The sequence below is a fragment of the Pygoscelis adeliae genome, unplaced genomic scaffold, assembly GCF_000699105.1.
Source record: "Pygoscelis adeliae isolate BGI_AS28 unplaced genomic scaffold, ASM69910v1 Scaffold545, whole genome shotgun sequence".
In the NCBI taxonomy this organism is placed as follows: Eukaryota; Metazoa; Chordata; class Aves; order Sphenisciformes; family Spheniscidae; genus Pygoscelis; species Pygoscelis adeliae.
The window spans coordinates 422,715-443,859 of NW_008824746.1; the positions used below are offsets into that span (position 1 = coordinate 422,715).

General features: G+C 36.3%; 2 protein-coding genes across 2 annotated transcripts in view; both read left to right on the forward strand.

The window, feature by feature from the left end:
• Positions 1–10,852, forward strand: part of LOC103916430 (protein unc-13 homolog A-like) — a 72,498-nt gene extending 61,646 nt beyond the window's left edge. Inside the window, exon 7 of the mRNA XM_009323410.1 lies at positions 10,763–10,852. Within this exon, the coding sequence (XP_009321685.1) occupies positions 10,763–10,852 (90 nt within the window). The remainder of the gene's footprint in view (positions 1–10,762) is intronic.
• Position 10,853: 1 nt separating this feature from the next.
• The window catches only part of UNC13C (unc-13 homolog C (C. elegans)), a 181,208-nt gene continuing 170,916 nt past the window's right edge, over positions 10,854–21,145 (forward strand). Inside the window, exon 1 of the mRNA XM_009323411.1 lies at positions 10,854–13,978. Within this exon, the coding sequence (XP_009321686.1) occupies positions 11,020–13,978 (2,959 nt within the window). The 5' untranslated portion in view covers positions 10,854–11,019. The remainder of the gene's footprint in view (positions 13,979–21,145) is intronic.

The following is a 21,145-nucleotide window of genomic DNA, read 5'->3' on the forward strand; positions in this document are numbered from 1 at the left end:
TACATAATTATTTTTACAATGATACACAAAAAAATCCAAAGTATTAATTTTACCACTGTATGTAAGAGATTTTATTCTAGAACTGTTACATTTATAAGTTGTACTTAAAAAGCATTGTATCCCAGGATCTCATTACTAACAATAATACAAGGATTGCAGAAAGTGAAAGCTACAACCGATAAGCTTTAAATAAGCATTAATTGTTAAATACTTTTAAGTGCTGCCTTTTATTCAAGGTATCCTTAATATATTTTTGAAGTAAATAACTGAATTACAAGCTTCTCTGTTACAAATGTGTCAGCTATTACCAGAAATTCCAAAGTTTTGTTTATTTTTATACAGGAAGCATACATAATTTGCTAGCTGAAAACTTAGTATTTTATATAGTATTTCAGTGCTGCTGTCTCCCAAGATTAAAGGGGATAATAGTATACCTGTGGTTTTATGCATGTACACACGTTTTGTGAAACTTTTACACTTACATTATGTGTATACTTTGTATGTAGAATGGTTTTATGTATGATCATTCTGGATGTATTTCTGTAGTTCTTCACGTGTGAGAGTTTTCAATATATTTAATAGGTGTAAGGCTGAATGTGGCCTTACACACACTGTTAAATCAGTTAACATTTGAAAAACCACCCATTGTATTCTGTACAGGATAATTTACTGCATGCACAATAATAATCCATTCTGCTATTTGAACCCCAGTAGACAAATGACTGAGTCCTACTGTCTAGGTATTAATTGGGAGCATACAAAACACTTCTCCTGGAAAACAGAGTGATACGCTGCTTATTATCTGGAGCATCCTTAAATAATCATGGAATGATCATAGTTCTGAATCTATTTAGCAGATTCATTACCAAAAATGATCAGCTGTTGAAAGCACTGCTGAAAGAAACAGCTATACAATTGTTTCTCTGGGTCACGTCAGGCTGATAAATAAAAGGTTAGGTGAAACATGGCCCTACCAAGCAAGAGATACGCTCTCACCCTGTTATCCTTGTGGGCGCTGGTGCACCTGCTAGCTCTCACGATGCACTGCATGTGTTGTTTCTGTGAGCGAGGGTTCTCAGTAAGCCTATTTTACTCTCTCTGTGAAGCAGAGGGGCTGCCTTCCACGCAGGAGGGCTGTGGCTATTGCAGCGAATACTGCATTCAGAAGCGGTGGCAGGAGAAAGCAGCAACGGGTGAAGTTACCAGCGCATAAAACACCAGGATGATTATTATTCTCTCATGTTGATGTTGTATTTGAGCAGGAGTAGGACACTGACTCCCGTTTTGCTATTATCAAGGACAAATAAAGCTGAGCCGCAGAATGAATTAGTAGCTAACACCATGATTACTCTTAGCTGTTAGCACAAGTTGTAGGAGGGGGGAAAAAAACAGGAGAGGGAGTAAAAAAAAAAACAAACCAAAAACCCCCAAACATTTAATGCTGCCTAGGGAATACGGTGGAATTTAGAACAGATACCGTTGCGGACTAACAGCATGCCTGATTGCACTTGAGTTGAATCACTGAGAAGCAGCCTCATGTGGTATTGTACCATTTTTAAGGCTGAAGGAAGAACGGCAAAATAGTAATGGAGTTGTGTACCGTATTTCTGCGTAAATGGAAAATAATATAAAGCTGGTGGTATGTAATTTGTACTTTATTTTTAAGAAGAATTTAATCCAGGTATGTATCCTCTTTGTATCTTTGTATGTAGTCTACATACATTTTTCTGTTTCCTTTGTTTCCTTTCCTTATTTTCATTCTGAATGTACCTCCCACTGTTCTAGCTAATGCAATGCACTGATTTGTAACTGATTTGCTTTCTGATGCTGTAATGTTAATGAAACTGTCTGGGCTTGTGGACTTAAGAATCAAGACTTCATTAAAAAGTGGGGGGTTTATTTTGTAATGCTGGTAAGTTTGCAAGATAAGTTGAGTAAGACAGTATAGCATTTGATTTCACAATGAGTTGGAACATTTTAATTGGTATAAAAAGATAAATAATTTCGATATGTGAATACATGGTGAAAATATAGTATGTTTTGCTTATATCTGCCAGTACTTTTTTCCTAGTTCATGATAAGATTAGTAATAAATTGAGCTTTACAGATGCTTGTGTATTTCTGGGTCTTGATTAATCTTCAAGATGAACACCCTGCAGCTTTCTTTTGAAGAGGCAGCTTGCTTGGAATACACGCTTGATTCTGTTCCACAGCTAAACCGATGTGTTAGAATACCCTCTTTCGTGTACCTCCCCCAGTCCACAACCTAAAAAAACCCTGTAGCGATTTAATACTTTTTTGTCCATCCTTTTAGGTTCAAGAAGATAACATTAGTATTTTGCCTTCCGCAATTCCAGAGGCCAAGTAATATTAGCTGAAACTAATTTCTTACTATGAGATTGATTGTTCATTTTGCTTTAAGAGGAAGAATTATGCAGATATAAAAAATCTGACTGTATTCATTAACCCCCAACTTTCTTTAGTCACCTGAGTCCTATTGCATTTTTTGTCTTATTAATAATATTTTCTTTCAACAGATTGTATGTAATAAGTGAAATAGAACATAAAGCTATGTGCTCTTAAACTAAGGACACTAATAGTTGTCTTATAATGGGCATGTCTAGTAAAAATGTAGTAAAAACATTTAAGACATTAAAAATAATGTTCATCTGATTGTTCAGTAGTCCTGAAATCTCTTAAAACATTCTGTTGCATTTCTAATTTGAATGCAGCCCAGTTTTAAGTAAGATATTTTCATAACATGTTGATACAAAAGGGGTTAATATCAGTTCCAGCATCTTAATACTGATGTTAACCCTTGGCTGACAGCAACTCTTGTGCCTTAAAAGCATTCATTGCTGTAACATTATTTAATTGCGTTCTGATGTGAAAATAAACTCTGATCATAAAGTTGTAGTTATTTTTCACAGAGGAGGTGATACAATGCTTGTTTCCCGAATTAAGCATTAGAGATTATATAAAATAGATGCCTTTGTTTAATGTAATACACAACTATGATTTGGCAGTTGAAAATGTAAGGTTACTTGACACATTTGAGTGTTCTAAAAATCAGTGCTAATTCTTACCATATAAATCAACATACTGAGAAAAGTGTTGAGGGAATGCTGTTGAGTCTAAAAACATTAAGAAGAGTGAAATGGAGTATTTAAGGTTCAAACATCTCTTGTTCATCATAAATTACTTTTGTGAAGGATATTATGATAGAAATTTGGTTGACTGTCATCTCAAAGACCTTTCGTATAGAAAGAAGTCATGATGCATGAGGTTTTTTTCAGTGGAATTTACACAACCTGAAGAGACTTGTATAAAGGTTTTCTGTCACTATACCATTTGCTCGATCCTGCAGTGATGTCAGCGCAACATTATCATAATGACTGTATATTGCTGTGGAAACACTTAGGAAATCACAGGTGAAATACTGGGATTCCGGAGTGTTATCAAGGAGAAGACTGATAGCTCAGAATATCTCCCAATTCATTAAAGTATCAAGGAGGACTGAAAATTCCAAATTTTCTTTTAACTGTAGTGTTGTGAAAACCTAGGAAGAATGAAGTAGTATATTAGAGTCTGCCTTGTGAGACCAGTACAGTAAATCAGAAGCTCTGAAGCATAAAAATTCTTTGGCACCTAAGAAGGTTCTTGCACAGGTTCTGTTTTTCTCATGTTATCTGTGTCATTCAATTAGGTTGATAGTTCTAAAGCAGGGGTTCTTACTTTCAGGCGGAAATCTAAGTATCACTCCATAGTTGTCAGTATATTGAAGCAAAGAAAGCAGAGAATTTTTTCTTATAAAGTCTTTGCAGGAAATTTAAAATTATGCTTAATATCTACCCTTCTTATCAATGAATGTCACTTCAGGTGTTTAGCAAGCATGGCTCCTATCTGTGCGTGCCTACTCATCCTAGTGTGTGTTGCTGTCAACAGTAGTTGTAGTGGTTTGTGCTTGTGGCATTTTTCAAATGTAAATGTCACAGGTGATTGCTGCCATTTATTGAATGAAAGGCCTCTTTATCAAAAACTGTCCATTTCATACTTTTGTGTTCTAAAAATTTAATGGGAATTATTAGTTAACTACATTTTAGAAAACATTTAAAACCTTTTTGTGGTGGAAGGATGGAATCCAGAGGGCTTGCTTATAAGTAACATTCTGCCCATTTATCCCTTAATCTAAACATTTCACAGTGAATTTTTGTAAGTAGTTTAAAAAAAAAATCTCCCCCAAAAAACCAACCAAACAAGAAAATCGCAGCTCTCTAAAATAATCTGTGTTATATAGAGTGATGTAGTGCACACATGGTCACAGACTCCATGGCGGTCTCTGTCCAAGAGAGATCTAATTCAGGGCAGAGAATTGCCCATCCCAAGGCTCAGGCCAGTACAATTAGAGGATTAAAACTCTATACCTGGAAGAAAATTGAGGGATTTTTTTTTTTTAATTTTCTGATGGAATGATTATAGAGATTGTTTAAAGTTGCTGAAAAGTTTTTGAAATGTTAATAATATATGAGACTTTGAATGTATAGTCAGCATACTGTAAATATATCCTCTGCATATGTGTTATGCTTCAGTGTAAATTAAATCACTTCCGCTCTCAGGGCATAATGCTCTAGAGAAAAGTCCTAATTAAAAACACAGACAAAATTAAGGACAGAGCTGAGATTTGGTCAAATGCGTGTTCATGCTTTCTATTTTTTAAAGGCATTAAATAGGTTCTGATTATTCTATATACAGTAAATCTTTTGTATATTTGTGGTAATCTGACACAATAGCATGCATGTAATAGTCTAACTCATACTTAGAAGCTAATATGCCTGGTACTGACTTAGTAATACAATTATCCCCATATTGTCAGCAAATAACTTTTCCCTCTCCAGGTTTTACATTCCTTTTGTAGCCTGCATTTAAATAGGAATGGACTGTTAAGTGGAATTACCTCTAAATCTTAACAGCTTTTGAAGTGAGAGTATTGACTATAAATAAGTTTATATAGGACAGCATACCTCATATATACAGCTGTAAAAGGGGGGAAGAGGACTCTCAGGTTCACTCTTGCTGCCTTTATACGCTACAGACTTTTTTTTTTCCTCTTTTCATTCAAAAAGTTGAGGAAACAACTAGAAACATTAAAGAAAAAAAGGTTAATACATTTAGCCAAATAATATTAAAGCTGTGTTCCAAATCATCTGCAGTCTATTAACCTTTGCGTGCATTAATATATTCAACTACACTATAGTAAGCTATCTACTGCTCTCCAAATGGAGCACATTTTAACTTTAGGAATCTGTTCAATAGCTCTTTATATTTAAGTATTAGTCTACTATATTTGGCAAATCGCTTCCTTTCGTTTTTGGTTCTAGTCAAGGCCATTGTCCTTTAATGACAATTGCTTTAAATGTAGTTTTCATATTTGCAGTATAAATACCATACTACACAATTGTTTCTAAAGAAATACATAGTGTTCTAAATGCCTTCAAAAGTTTTATTAGTAGTTTGTGAATAATTGATTGGCAACTTTAGCCCCACAGTTGCTGTAACAAGACTTCTCAGAGAAATGCAAATACTACGAATACAAACTAAAGGTGCGGAGAATACTGTAACTAAAAAAGTAAGAAAAATTATTGCAAAATTAGAGTGTTTATTTTTTCAACTCGTGTCTGTCTTCAATAGTAATTGAAGAAAAAACATCTCTGACTCTGCAAAAAAATCGTCTCTTTTCCCATAGTGGTCATAGCAGTAGGGGAGCAGTGAAGATGACTTTTCTCTCCAGAACAACTACTCATCCTAGCTAGCCGGGAATTTACGTTTTCTTCTAAGCGGTCCTGAAGACAATATGCTTCTATATATTATGAAGTAGTTCAATTGCAAATAACTGTTAAACCACCGAGTTAGTTCACTAATATATGAAGTTCTATATGTGGCTTCTGTTTCAGACGCTGTTCTAAATCACAATGAGCCGAAGTCAGTTTTAAGCATGTGCTGTTTGCATCTGTTGTTATCCTTAAACTTGATTAAGTTGTATGCTGAAAGAACAGATAAGTCAAGTAACAGCTACGAATGACCAGTCTTGCAGTATGACTGTTAAATATTTAGATTGGATTCCATAGCGTACTTGATGAGCTATGTGCAAGCTCTTCAGGACAGCAGTAGGCCTTGTGGGTTAAAAAAACAGCAGGCTGTAGTCTCTTCAGCCTGGGGTTTGAAACAGCAGTTTGGTGGTTAGTTGTATTGGTAACATTCCACATAAATAGAAAGGCAACGTGTTTAATGGTGGTTAGATACAGTGATAGCAGGATCCATAAAGAAGTATCACCAGATAAATAAGCGATGATGTTGACGGACAATAGGAATAGCTTTCTAGCCAAAAGGAGAGAGTGCTGATAGCACTCCATGCTCTCCTGTGACTGTTGGAGGGGGTGATAGGATAGAGCAAAACTCTGCTGGTGAAAACCTGAGGATTTCCTGGAACAAAGAGTAGTTATCCAAAAGAGAAAGCAGAACAACTTTCTTGCTGTTGTCCTTGTCTTTGCCAGGGTCTGCAGGCAGGTCATCTATGTAGCATGTGCAGTATTAAAATGAGTATCACTTTACCTCAAGAGACTCACCAGTAACACAGATCAAAAATGTCACTATTTAAGAATATAAGGGGAATTTAAGAAGGATATGAAGGAGCAGATAATTGTTCCAAATTCAGTTCTGAATTAGATCATCTGAGGTGATCGTCAGTCTAATGCTACTGTTACGGTAAACTGATGAAGCAATCTGGAGTATACACAGTTATGCTTGTCTAAAGAAAGGTAGCGTAGGTTTCACCCAGCAGACATACACTGATGCTAAGTGCAGTTATGTCAGGATAACCTTATTCCCAGGCGACCACAAGACTAGTCAAAGACCATACTTGAGAAATCTGTAGATCTGAATTCTAGTTATTCTGTTATTGATTCCTTATGTTTCTGATAGTAAGAGAACCTCTCAGCCTCAGTTTCTGTGGCTGCAAAGTGGATTGTTTACATTTTGTCATGTGTGATTGTTCATTTCTGTGAAGCGTTTTGCGTATCACAAATAGATGTTGCTGCCCATAGGCAGCAGTGACTACTTTGGCAGTACTGCAGGGTGGTATTGCTGCGGAGAAAGACTTTTTGGTTTTGTTTTGTTTTCCCCTACTGTCTTGGTGTTGTGAACACGGACTGCTGTATGCCTTTTTACAGAGGGAGACGGCACTTTAGTCTCATCTTCTTCCCTGTCCCCTTCCAACACACACAGGCCTCCTGCACTTTATTAATAGCGTAAAGGTTAAGCAGGGCTATGATTCTGCCTGTTTCTTGCTTTTTTTGGGGGGACAGTCCGCATCCGCAAAGCTACCTCATTATGGAGAGGGCTGCTGCTCTACAGTTTCATTTACTGGGATCTAAACAGAAGGTCAGCAGTGATCTAGCTATTCTTTTTAAATACTGAAATTATTTTTTTAAGATTTAATTTTCTTTCTTTATAAAAATAGAGGGCTGGATTTGATAAAATGAAAAAATAGGGAATCTATGAGGATCTGGTGTTCAGACATGTAACTAAAATACACTGCTTGCATTATTTAAAAAGCTATCATTAACCCGACCCACTCTGCCCCCTTCTACCTAACACATTATTTTTAGACTTGGGAATAAGATCCTTTATACCTGATGCTTCCAACTGATAAGTTTTATTTTGACAATGCTTTGTTATCAACAGTATCCTTGAAATCAATCCAAATTACCTGTTCACTATCAAGTTGATTGACAAAAGTCTATATTCAGACTTGCTATGGGTTAAAAAATTGAAGGACGTGTCATTGTGTTCTTTCTTTACAGAAGGAACGCATTAACAATTTCTTCTATTTCTAATCTCACAATCCATAACACTTTCCCATTTCCTGCTCTATAACCACCTAGAATAAAGTCTGTACTTTACTTTTGTAACATTTCAACTTGATTCCTTATGCTTAGAATGGGTTAACTCATCTGTGTTCAACTTTATCATATAAATTGATTTAAGTCAATAAACAAGCAAAGTGAAAATAAAAAACAGGGTCATGATGGTTTATTGGGAGACCTGGATAAATGCAGAAAATCACTGAATGACAGCTGGCGGCTCATTCAAGTAATTCACTTAGTCCTATGTGCTTCGCAAAAGACTGTTCCTTATTTCCTAGAGTTTTAGCCTACGCTGATTTAAAATGGTAAGAACAACCCAATACAAACCTTTACAAAAAGTAATGGATGAGACCTATAATGACTCAAACTTGATTCCATGTGTAGATATACAATTTTAGAAAATGAGTATTTGACAGAGCAATGGTAGGCTCTAAACTGATGAACAGATCGTATGACTAATATAGCTGAGGTGGAATGGAACTCGCATGAGAGAACATAAATCTGCTCCATTTAGCAGATTTGTGTGTTTTTGTAACAGTACAACTTTTAATTTACTATGGCATTGTCAGAAACTGGGTTTAAGTAAGTTGAGTACTGAATCTGCAGCTATTTATAATACTTTCAAGTATGTCTGATAAGAAGCATAGGTTAGGCATTGGATAAAACATATATATGGCTGTCTGTGAAATGAAGATTCTTCTACAGAGAAGAATTAAACCTTATTTAAAATGAATGGAAATGTTCCAGATTCCAATGATAATTTCATTATTTCTTGATGTTTTGGAGGCTGAACCAGTAAACAAGCCTTCTAGCTTGTTTATACGTTGTTGGTTTGAAGTCTTTTCAATGAGAAGAATGTCCAAGTCATCTGAGTGAAGTTTGTATAAGAGGGCACTTAAAAAGCTGTGGTTGTGTGGGCAGAGGAGGCAGGCAGTCACACTTCAGATCTGTTCAACAAATGGTTACAAACATTCAGCGTAAGAGCTGAATGGTTCACAAGTGTTTCTACATCCAGAAACATGCCTTTGATACTGAAAAGTGTCCCAGGATGGTTCCTTTCTCCACTAATAGTATGTGAAAACAAGGCAGCCGTGGCTCTAGTGAGAGCTTTATAACATTCTGAGAGATGCCGTTTGCATGCCTTGAAAATTGCATGCAGTCTCATTGAGCATTCTTTTGCTTCCAAACATTGCTTGCTCTTAATTCACTCTTAATACTCTGACTTCAGGCATAAGACTGGAAGAAAAAGAAGTCACGAGCTATGCTGATGCACGTATGTTAAAAATGTGATTCATGTTCCACAAATATTTCACCTTCTATAAAATAACAAGCAGCGACTTTAGGAAGGATGAAGAATGTTGTCTGTTCTGCTTGCTCTTGTGCTGTACCCCAATTTTGTTATAACTGGAAAAGAAATAAGTCTGTTTACATTCTCTGTTCCAGGATTCTAAAAGCCAACCAGGCTTTTACCAGCTTTGCTTGGGCTCTATTCAACAGCGTGCATTTTGCTGCTGCAGTATGAATCAGTAGTTAGTGTTTATTATTGACTATAAAATAATAGAAATATCAGTGAAGACAAACTCTGTAATGAAAAGACCAGATCTTGGGGTGTGTGAGGGGACCATAAGGTTTCATACAGTGCCACGCTGTTTGCAGACAAGGAGAACAGTTCATATCCTTTACTCCTCTTAAGACACCACAGAGCAAGTTTTAACCCTTCATATACCCTGTATCTAAATATGCTTCTTATTCTGCCAAAGAATTTTTAGCTGGTTTAAAAACTGAAGTGGCCGTTTTAAGGAACCTACTACTTTGTTGGATTTTTCTGAGCTATTTGTCTTGGTTTTATTCTGCAGCTATAAGACTGGGACATGAATGATATGCTGTACAAAAAAGTATGTTTATATGTTTAAAATGCATTGACTACATTTCTATGGAATACAGCCTTTTGTTTTACGGAATAGAAGCTTCCAAATACCTCATGAAATCTTTTCTTACTCCTCCATATTTTAGATCAAATTGTTTTCCTGTTGTAATGGCATTTGTTTTTGTCCTGAGACTTACGAATCATATTTGTTTCTCCCTCTTCCTCGTTTTGTGTAGGGTGGGGTTTTTTGTTGGTTTTTTTTTTCTGTGACCAGAACAATGTAAAATATAGTAACCTGGATGAGCATGTTCCATCAGCTGTTCATTATGATTTTCTGTTATGTTCTATAGTTTGGGGTTTGTTTTGGTTTTTTTTTTTCTTCTTAAAGGGGAGAAACCAAGGAGGTATGCCCACTTTAAGTCCTGGCTTACCATAACGTGTTAAAGTCTCATATAAAACGAAAGCATCTATTTCTCAAACCATAGTCATGTGCGTAATTCAATCTCAAGATAGAACAGTACTTCGTGGTTACAATACTGATTTGTTGCACAGAATGATACCTTGCTTCAAAGATGAACCAAGAGACACCTTTCTACTTCTATTTTACTAGCTAGTAACAACTTGTTCCCCTGTCAGTTTTTTGACCACTGCTGTATATCATATGGATCTAAATTGAAGTGTCATTACTCTGAAGGAAAGCAGACAGCATTAATACCAAATATCTCAGAGAATTAAACTGCACAAAGAAGCCTGTAAATAAGTATAGCGTATTCATTTATGTTAAAAATATTTGCCTAGAACTGCTTTCAGCTTCAATTGTTCATGAAACATTCTATTCAGACAATTATGGGGAAAGTATAAATAAATGCTTAACTGCTCTGTGTTTCCATTGTAACCCAGTTAAAACAACATCAGTACTATTGAATGACAAGTTTGTTTGGCAGCCATTGTAATGTCATTCCCTCCTTTTTAGACACTTCAAGAAGCCATGCGCAACAGACTGAGATTTTGCAAGACATACAAAAACCCTTCAGGATTTGGTTTCAAACAAGCAGATGTGTGATTTTTTTTTTTCTTTTTTCTCTGTCAAATGATACCAGAGCATTGGTATTTTATATGTCTATAGTTTCTGTTGATGAAATATTTGCTGATGATCCTGTTGGAGATACAAATACTTGTCTGGATCAAAAATTGTGTTTTGTGGAAACAGCTTAATATAAATTACACTCCATGGTTTCTGCCCTCTTAAAGAGCCTGATCTCGTCTTACATATATAAGATTTGCAAAGGAATGTTTACAAGGAAATCGGGAAATAGTACAAAAAGGAAAGAGAGTTGTCAGAGCAAAAAGGAACAAGACTTAACTCCGATTGGACAAACAAAGAATCCAAAATTTTCGAATACTTTAAAAAGCACTGTTAAAAAGATTGCCAAGTGTCCATCTGCTCGCAACTTATCAACTGAAGAAGAGGAAAGTAATAGAGAATTTTCACTTTCTCCAACATTCAGTTACAGAGTTGCTATTGCCAATGGACTGCAAAAGCATATTTTTGTAACAAACAATAATAATGAAGATATAGTTCAAGATCTGTCTTCAAATGATAGTTCATATTCTGAGTCGTTAAGTGAAGTAAAAAGTAAGAAAAACGAATACTTACCACACACAATGCCTGTGAGACGCAACAGAAAAAGCTTAAGCAGCCTTGCACCATCTGATGGAAGTTCTGACGGAGAACGCACTTTACACACACTGAAGCTGGGAGCTTTACGAAAACTAAGGAAATGGAAGAAGAGCCAAGAATGTGTCTCATCGGACTCGGAACTAAGTACATGGAAGAAAACATGGGGCTTAAGAAGTAAATCTCTAGACAGAACTGGCCGTCACCAGAAATCAAATACTCTTGAACCTGGCTTTAGTTCAACAGGTTGTATTAGTCAAACCCATGATGTTATGGAAATGATCTTTAAAGAGCTTCAGGGGATAAGTCAAATTGAAACAGAACTCTCTGAATTAAGAGGGCATGTTAATGCTCTGAAACAATCAATTGATGAAATTTCTAGTAGTGTAGAAGTTGTACAAAATGAAATTGAACAGTTGCGAACTGGATTTGTACAGTCCAGAAGAGAAACTCGGGACATACATGACTACATTAAGCAGATAGGCCATCCAGGAAACAAAGCGAGTCTTAGGTTTCTAAATGTGCCTGAAGAGAGGCTTGAAAAAACTGAAAGCATCGTTTACAAAATATTAATAGATAAAATGGGGTTCTCAGAGGCACAAAGCACTATTAAAATTGAGTTTGCCCAAAGACTGGGGCAGCAAAGAGACTGTCCAAATGCAAAGCCAAGACCCATTCTTGTTTACTTTGAATCATCACAACAGAGAGATTTGATTTTGAAAAAGTCTTATAAACTTAAAGGAACTGGCATTGGAATTTCTACAGATATATTTTCCCATGATATAAAAGACAAGAAAGAAAGAGGACTACCTTCCTCTCAGACATATGAGAGTATGGATATGAAGCTTTTAACTGTGGAGACAAAAACTAAAATGCATGACTGGGAGTCACCTGACAGTGATAAAGACTTGGAATCAGATATAAATAAGAACAGTTATGCAAAGATATCTAAATCAGCACTTCAGATAAAACCAAGCGCTACGAAGGGGAGTATTGAGTCCCCAGATACTAAAGACCTTAACAGAACTGCTGACAATAACACCTTTTCAGACAGAAGAAATTATGGCAATCGGTCACCAGAATTTGACAACATGGAAAAACAGTCGACGACCTATTATTCAGACGTGACTCCTGTATGGCATTTACAGAATGACTTTGCAACACCAAAGCTTAGCCGTTCAGAGTCAGATTTCTCAAAATTGTGCCAGTCTTACTCTGAAGATTTTTCAGAAAACCAGTATTTTAGCAGAACAAATGGCAGTTCACTATTGTCTTCCTCCGATCGAGAACTTTGGCAGCGAAGGCAAGATGATTCTACAAACTGGTATGGCAGTTCCCAGGAACAGACGTTTGTCCAAGATATGCAACAGTATCCAGAGCAAAATGAAGTAGAAAACACAGAAACTGTTGACAGTGGAGTAAGCAATGGAATAATATGTGCATCTGGAGACAGAAGCCACTATAGTGATTCTCAGCTTTCTTTACATGATGATCTTTCCCTGTGGAAAGACTGGAATCAGTTGGAACAAGGGGCAGATTTGGGCCTAGACTCATCCACGCAGGAAGTTTTTGTGTATGATATGAGCAGCCCTTCAGATCAACAGACAGATTTTGGAAAGTGCCAAAGTTCTGACCTCCAGTATGATACTGAAAGCTACGATTTTACCCTTGATGGTACTTCTCCATTGTGTCCAGGCCTTGATAGCGAATCACAAAGTCAGTGGACTGGTCAATATGATGATTATCAGGAAGCAAATTCTATCTCCCCTTATCAGAATCAAAACAGATTGCCTATGATGTACCGAAGTCAGAGTGAACTACCAAGCGACGACTCAGAAGAAACAGCCCCTAAATCGTGGCATAGCCGATTAAGCATAGATCTTTCTGATAAGACTTTCAGCTTTCCTAAATTTGGATCTACGCTTCAACGTGCTAAGTCAGCTTTAGAAGTAGTCTGGAATAAAAGTACACAAAGTTTAAGTGGATATGAAGACAGTGGATCATCTTTCATGGGAAGGTTTAGAACTTTATCTCAGTCTACTGCAAATGAATCGAGTACAACACTCGATTCTGATGTTTATGCTGAGCCTTATTGCTACAAAGCAGAGTATGAGGAAGACTTAATTGGACTACCTGGTGAGAATGAAACAGACTACGTGGAAGTAATGGAACAAGTCCTTGCTAAACTAGAAAATAGAACTAATAGTAGTGAAACTAGTGAGCAGGTCCAAGAATATGAACTGGAGCAGCCTTCATATGAAACTCTATATGCAATACTACCAGAGGAGCAATATGACACGCAGTTTGACAGTGTGGTCAGTGAAGAGATATTGGAAGTTGAAAGTGACACGGCTGCTGACATAGAAGTAAGGGAAGATGAAAATCAGAATGTCCCAGAGATGCTTACTGAAACTCCAAAGAAAAAGAGAATACGACCATCATTTAAAGAAGCTGCTTTAAAAGCTTACAAGAAACAAATGAATGATTTGGAAGAGAAGATCCTTGCTGGAGGTAATAGTATTTTAATATTGTCTTTTAAGTAAAACATTGTTCTTACTAGAGTTGGACGTTAATTTCTGTATGGTACCTGGTCTTGCTTCTATTGAGTTTGGTCACAAAAATTCTGCTTACGTTTTGGTTTTGTTCATAGTGTGAAATAGTCCCATGGAAGTCAAAAGGCTAAAATTTTACAAGTTTGTTTTGAAGGAATTTTCTGAATATATTTAGTCAAATATGTTTATAAGCAATTGTATTGCTTTGAATTTCAGTAACTTGAGAATTAAATTTCACAAGATTTAAATTCTATAAAAAGAAAGAAACAGTACACTGCTCTTGGTTTTCTTATAGCTGTATAAATGTATTCATAGGAGTAATCCAGAGTGTTCAGGTATCACAGTGCTTCCTTTAACAGTTTTCAAGGCATGTTTGGTTCTGTATTCATCCTGATGAGCAGTGTTCTGCATCCTGTATGCAACCTATAACTTGTTACGTACTTGTGAGAGTGCAAGGCTAAACTGATTTTAATTCTGTCCTTAGTTGTACTCCCAGTAAGCCCTCAAACAGGTAGTCAGTCCCCAAAAAAGGGAAGAGAAGGGTGTGGAGGAAAGAGAAGTGTAAACGGTAGCATCCATGGATGAAGAGGTGGTAGAAAGGAACTTAACTCACAGAGGGCATTGACGCAGATTTATTCATCATCTTTTATCTCCTGTGTTAACGGACTTCAAAGCAGACAGTCATATACATAACTTTAATGCATGTAGTAATACACAAATATGGTGATTTTCAATATGAGCATACACTTAATTGGGAGCACATAATTACTGTAGCTAGACAGATGGTAATTGTCACCTTGACTGAATCTTTGCTTTCTTTATCTGCCTTGAAAAAATAATCATCCAATACATTCATTTTAAAGATGAAGAATTGTGCCTTTAGCCAAAGGTTGTATTTAGTAATAATGAGCATCCAAAGCTTGAGCTACTAAAAATTTTCTTTTGTATGTGAACAACTACTTTTCCAGTAAACGTATAGTCAAGCTGAAAGTATGTTACACAAGTAATTAAATATTGCTAATATGAAAGTTTATTTTAAAGTCTGTTTTTACATTCAAATAACGACACTAGATTGTAGACTTGTATTTTGCAGATATTTTTCTACAGTACTGTTAGGCACTAGATAGTGAATGTATGAAGAAACAGCTAGCAATAGCCAGTATTTTCATTACTTTTTCATGATTTTATGAGGCATGGGGGGAGACCACAGTCATTTTACCTAGTCATAGTTGTACAGTAGGAATATAAAGGTCTGAGGACCTAATTAAAGAAAGCGCACAGGGAAGATCCAAAATAGTGGAACCCAAATTGGTTCCACTATTTAAAGTTTCTACATTTGTATACATTATTAGATAACGTAGGCTGTTAGAAAACGAGAACTAACTTTGATGTTACATCTCGTGCGATCAGTTCTACGAATTAAATGTATTTGTTCTTCCTTTAACCCAGCAGGTGAAAGACCTCTTTCATTCTCTTAGTCTAGTGACATTTTTTTCTTCTGAATTACTGAAGCATTTCTTACGCTATATTTACAGAGAAGCCAACTTACCCCAAGGCCAGTTTATGAAAATTGTTATCAGGTGTAGTCTATGGGGCATACAGTGTCTGCATGGTTAGAAGATGTCGTACTAGGACCTCCATTTTTGTTTCCACTGAAATAAAGGAGAAGGGAGTACAGCAAGAGGTTAAAGGGAATTTACAGAGGAACTGCTGCAACAACACTACTTCTCAGATTATTCTGAAAACAGCATGCGTTGACTCTTGAGCAGCAGTTCTGTTTTCTCTTCACACTTTGTTTTCCACGCCAACAGGGAGGACGTGTTTCAATCAGGGACTCTGCCTCAGCAGTCGCTAATGGCTTGTTACGAAATGTATCTTCAGGTCCTGCCACATACCTGGCAATACTTATTAACCAAACAGTCTTTCATGTTTTATATCTAATGGATGAACATGATATTTTACTTTTTAAAGTCTGCAGAACACCTAACAATTCTTCAGAATTTAAAACTTTCAAGATATACTTCCTAGCTGGAGTAGCCTACTAAAAGAATACATTACTTGAAAAACTTCTTCTCCTGAGTGACATGCAGTATTATTGCAGTCAAATCTTTCTTGATTTCACTTTCAGTGAGCTGGGTGATTGATATTATAGACAGTCTGTTCACAGATAATGGAATCCACAGATGGAATCTCTGTCCTTGGAGATACTCAGAAGCCATCTGGACGTGGTCCTGGGCAATCCGCTCTAGGTGACCCTGCTTGAGCAAGGTTGTTAGACAAGACGGCCTCCAGAGATCCCTTCCAGCCTCAACTGTTCGGTGATAAGGAAATACATTCTTTGCATACTTGGTATGCAGCCTTTGAAGAAGGGTGTCTTCTCGATGTCAGTTTGTCTTCTAAGACAAAACATGTTTAGCTTCTGTTTATTACTTGAATTGCACAGCAATTTTGATTTAGTATAGGAAACCACATTTTGTAAATTGGTTCTTAAGGGAGTTCCACAAAACACACAAAATGTACAGTTTGTAGCCTCTTGGTTTTCACAGCCTGCCCCGTCTTCTTTACACGTGGATTCATGCATGTCCAGAGAATACTTACTTTATCACTTAAGCAAATAGTAGTTTGTATTTCCTTTTAATATTTGCAGGAGCAGTAATAGTGTTAAAGAAAAGTGACTAATAAGTAATAACTTTAAAGAAAAGTGACTAATAGCTGATCTAGAGTTTACATTATTTTTAATTTTTTTTTTTTTTTTTTTTACTCTCTTACCCCTGTAACGGGTTCACAGTCAACTTCTGATTTCTTATTTGTGGATGGAAAAGTACTAGTTACAGATCAAGTTCCTTGAAGTAATCTTCAGTATATAACCAAAGCATAACCTATTGTTTAATGAATTTGTTTCATCTCTCCATGTAGGCAGGCGCAGGTGGACAGCAATCTGGCCAACCAGAGATATAGCCAGATAATACAGTAGTGTTCTTTCTGCAATTTAGTACAAAAGAAAGGTTTAGAATGCTATTATTTTCATTCTAGTAACACATGAGGTAAGGTCATTGAAACTTTGGTACATAAATAATGCATTAGTGCACAAGAGCCCCGTTGGATAGTCCTATTCTCTGTCTCTAGCTGGAGAGAAAAAATACACTATGGGCTGATTGCTTATGTATTATTTATTATAACGTGGTTTTGGAGACATACTGGAGTGAAAGTAATAGGGTATATGGATGAGAGGAGACATGAGCGGTACATGAGTAATGCTCGGGTTTAAAGTCCTGTAAGGACATAGAGGCATTGTGATGATGCATGTGTATTAATGGAAGGATGAACAGCGGATGAGCTGCTTTTTAGAAAAATATCAGAGAAATGCTAGGCAGTGGTTTGTTTCTTTGTATGCTGTAATCGAGAATAACTCTTTATTGTTCCAGTCCTTGCTTGTTATTTTCTAGCTTTTTTTTTCCCCCGTGGCTTCTTTCATTCCATCCCTATCTTGTTATTTTTTACAGGTGCCTTAGAATAAGCATCATTCTCTCTCCTGATGAAACCATCACTCTGGATAAGCTTCCGGAGTTGCATGCACTCTCCTGAGTTGCTTTTAATGGTAACATAGACTCTTTCTATGAATGGTAGTTTACGAGCAATAGCTTCGTGATCTAGTTGATGAAGATCTTACTGATCATTTGGTGACTGGTCAGATTTTAAAAACCCTTTGGTCTGAAGTTTCTGCCACAGAGTAACCTGTGGATTGTTTATGATGCCAAGATGGGTGAACTTGTCTTACCCTATACATACATAGAGTGGCAAGTCGGATTACAGGGGCCAGGGATGGGAGTTGCCTCTTTAACATGTGGATGAAAGTGGGTTTTCTATTGTTTTATAGGAAGGAGTTGTATTATGTTTAGTAGTGTCTGACTGAAGAACGGAACTTGGAGATCAGTATCTATACAGCCTTATTTTGTATATGCCTGAAGGAGGAAGTGTGATGCTAACGTTTGAAACCAAAGGAACCAGTAATGTATTACTAAACTCCCCTTGCAGTGTCGTCATTTGGTTCCACATTAGGAAAAACTGTCACCAAAATAAGTGTCTTGCTAATGCATATTTCAAACTCTGTCTATTCAAACTATGCTCTTTTGAAACAAGTATATATCTTCTTATTTTGACCACTTTTCTAGCCTTTTTATAATAACTATTTGCTGGAACTGCCTGAGTCAGCTGTGTTTTCCCAAAGAGTATAGGCTTTAGGAGTCAATCTAACCTTGTCTTGTGGTACTCAGGCTTTTGTTTCCTTTATGTCTTACCTCCATCATGTTTGTTTTTAATGCACTTGTGTACTGCACAGTTACTAGTAATTATAGTTAATAGTATCACACCAGTTTGGTTCCTTGAATATAAATCTTGGATTTGGACTTGAAAAGATCAGTCCTGTGGCCCAGATGAAAATCAATTGATCTGGTATTGTTTAGTAAATGAATCAGTCATTTTATAGCCATTCAGGTTGAAACAGGATAAATAAAACCATTACCTTGGTCACGGCCGCTGCATATTGGTTGGTGGTGACTGTAATGGGGAAATAAGAAGCCTGTTAGAAGATAAATTGCTTTTTAATATTAGAGTTCTCCACTCAATCTACATTAGCTGTGTTGGGAAGTGGGCTTTAGGAAAGAACCACTGTTTGTGGAAAGAGAAATGAAAAGTAGATGTATAGCCCATCATATGTCTTAATTGCTTGAGGTAACTGTTGACTGATGAAAATGTTGTGAATTGCGTTTGAGGTTTTGGGTTTTTTTCCCCTTAAAAATAAAGTTCCTTCTCAGGCTGCTGGTGCAGACTGGGTAAGGGAAGGATGTCTAGTCAGATGGCAGAATTCTAGTTTAGTGTATAAAATACTACAGCAATTAATAAAAATCGAACATGTATATTTGCATGTATTATGCCGAACTGAGCTGCTATTCCTTCATTGACCAGTAGTAACAGCTAAATCCAGTCAGTCTTGTTCATACCACAGTATAAAAGAGGTTGTTGATAACAGTCATCTTTTCCCCTTTTCAATCACTCTGCCATTGTCATAACAAAAGTAAGTTTGTCGTATTGCAGGAATTCTTTGAAATCTATAAGACCCCTCTGTTGTCATTACCACCTCATTGCTTCCAAGTATTTTGTTGTTAAAAAATTAAATACAAACTTAAGTTTATACTTATCCTTTAGTGAATAATGGTGTTGTGCCGCTATTTGAAGGCTTAGGTGTAATTAAATCTAAACAAGCTCTCTTGAACTAATGCAGCTTTAAGTTGATATAGTTTTGTCATACGTTATACGGCTTTAGGTGTACTTCACTGTAAACGCTCACCAGCAGCCCCCACTGGAAGGCTTGAAGCAGAGTTGTGGCTACACTTTAAGTTTCCTTTGAGTTTAGTATCACCTTGTACAAAATAATGAAACTTTTTTTTTATGTGATCTCTTTGAGATGCTTTTCCTTTACTGAGCCCAATGGCATTTCTCATCTTTCTAATCTCAGGCGTAGTATAATGGGGAAAAAAAAAGTAGTTAATGAATGAGTATACTGCAATTAATCTTTGCATCACTGTGAAAGAATAGCCGAGACAGGAACGCTTTTAGTTAATAAAAGTTAACAGCAATACCAAGCCCCAAAATTTTCTGTTCTGTTTCAAAATACTGAAACCACAGTATTCAGTGATACAAGTCTTTGTTTGTGTTCTACCATATCCTTAATAGATTTGACTTTTTTTTTTTAAACTGAAGTTACAAAAGACTTCATTAATATAAAGGCTGATTGTGTATGCTGTGTGGCTGATATAGTTGATCTGCAGTGTTTAAAAATAAAATAATATTTTATTCACCTAATGTATGAGGTATAAAGAGCTGGATTTGGGGAATCTATTGCTCTTCTCTTCAAATGTAAATGATGTAAACAGGTAGATTACAGAGACTTTTCATCAGTGTAAATTCCCTTCCATATTCACATGGGAAGATGGTGACAATGGAACAGATGTATTATGTAAACAGGCTGGGGAAGAAATGGATACCCTTGCTATGCACTTGAATAGTGGTACTGAGGAAACAAGATTTATTGCAAGTTAAGGAATCTATTTGGTGCTGTGTTGGGGATGACAATGAACTACAGAATTTAATAATCCAGTTTTTCCAACTGTCTTTTTTTTTCTTTCCTAACTTCATGTTTGTGCCTGCCTTTTGGTCAGGTAAACAAAATGATGGATATCTTTAACTTTTTTTTTTTTTTTGTGGGGTAAGAAGCTGAAGTAGGGGGAAACTAAATACATTTTCAGTTGATGTGGGTAGGAATTGATAAATAGAATATATTTTTGCACTCAACCTGCTTAGCTAAAATTCTAGAAAATCCTTTTTCCTGTGTATATATATGCACTCTGGAAATCTTCCAGTAATATTACAGGAAGTAAAATAGTGTTCTAAAGAATTATTAACAACTCCATGAATTCAGTCAAGATGTTGCAGATGAACCAATATATAATGATTTGACTGAGTCTCTCTTGTATATGCTTGTGTTTCATGCACACAAGAGTCTATGCATTTTTTTTTTTCTTGCCACTGGTTTCACTCTAGAGTCAGGCATAAGTCTTAATACCCTTCCTTTCCCACTTCTCTTCTGTCCTTTGGCGGGGAAAAGGGATATCGGAGATTTAAAACAGTAAATGGCAGCTTGAGATTAATAGAAATAATTAACCAAGATTAGGAAATATTTTCTGGTTTTATTTCTAAAACATTTAAGCCTTTTCTTTAGATCATTGCATTTTAGAAGCAGAAATAACACTGCATCATTTTGTAACGCAGCTTCAGGATAAAAGGAATCTTAAAGCAACTGGCTGAAAAAATATCAAGATGTGCGTTTAAAAAATGTAATGACTTGGAAAACATGAGTTTATAAATATGCTCAAATCTTCCTCTGATCTATTGGGGAAGTAGAATATTACAATGAAGTGTGAAACCAAAGAGATTCTCTGTTTTGCTGCAAAAGTGAAATTCTGACTACTTTCATGGGACAGGTGCCAGACTTTTTCTTTTTGCACATTTTCCAGGTGATCAGTGGAGCACCTGCACAGTCATGTCTCCCTGGGACTCTAAATAGGAG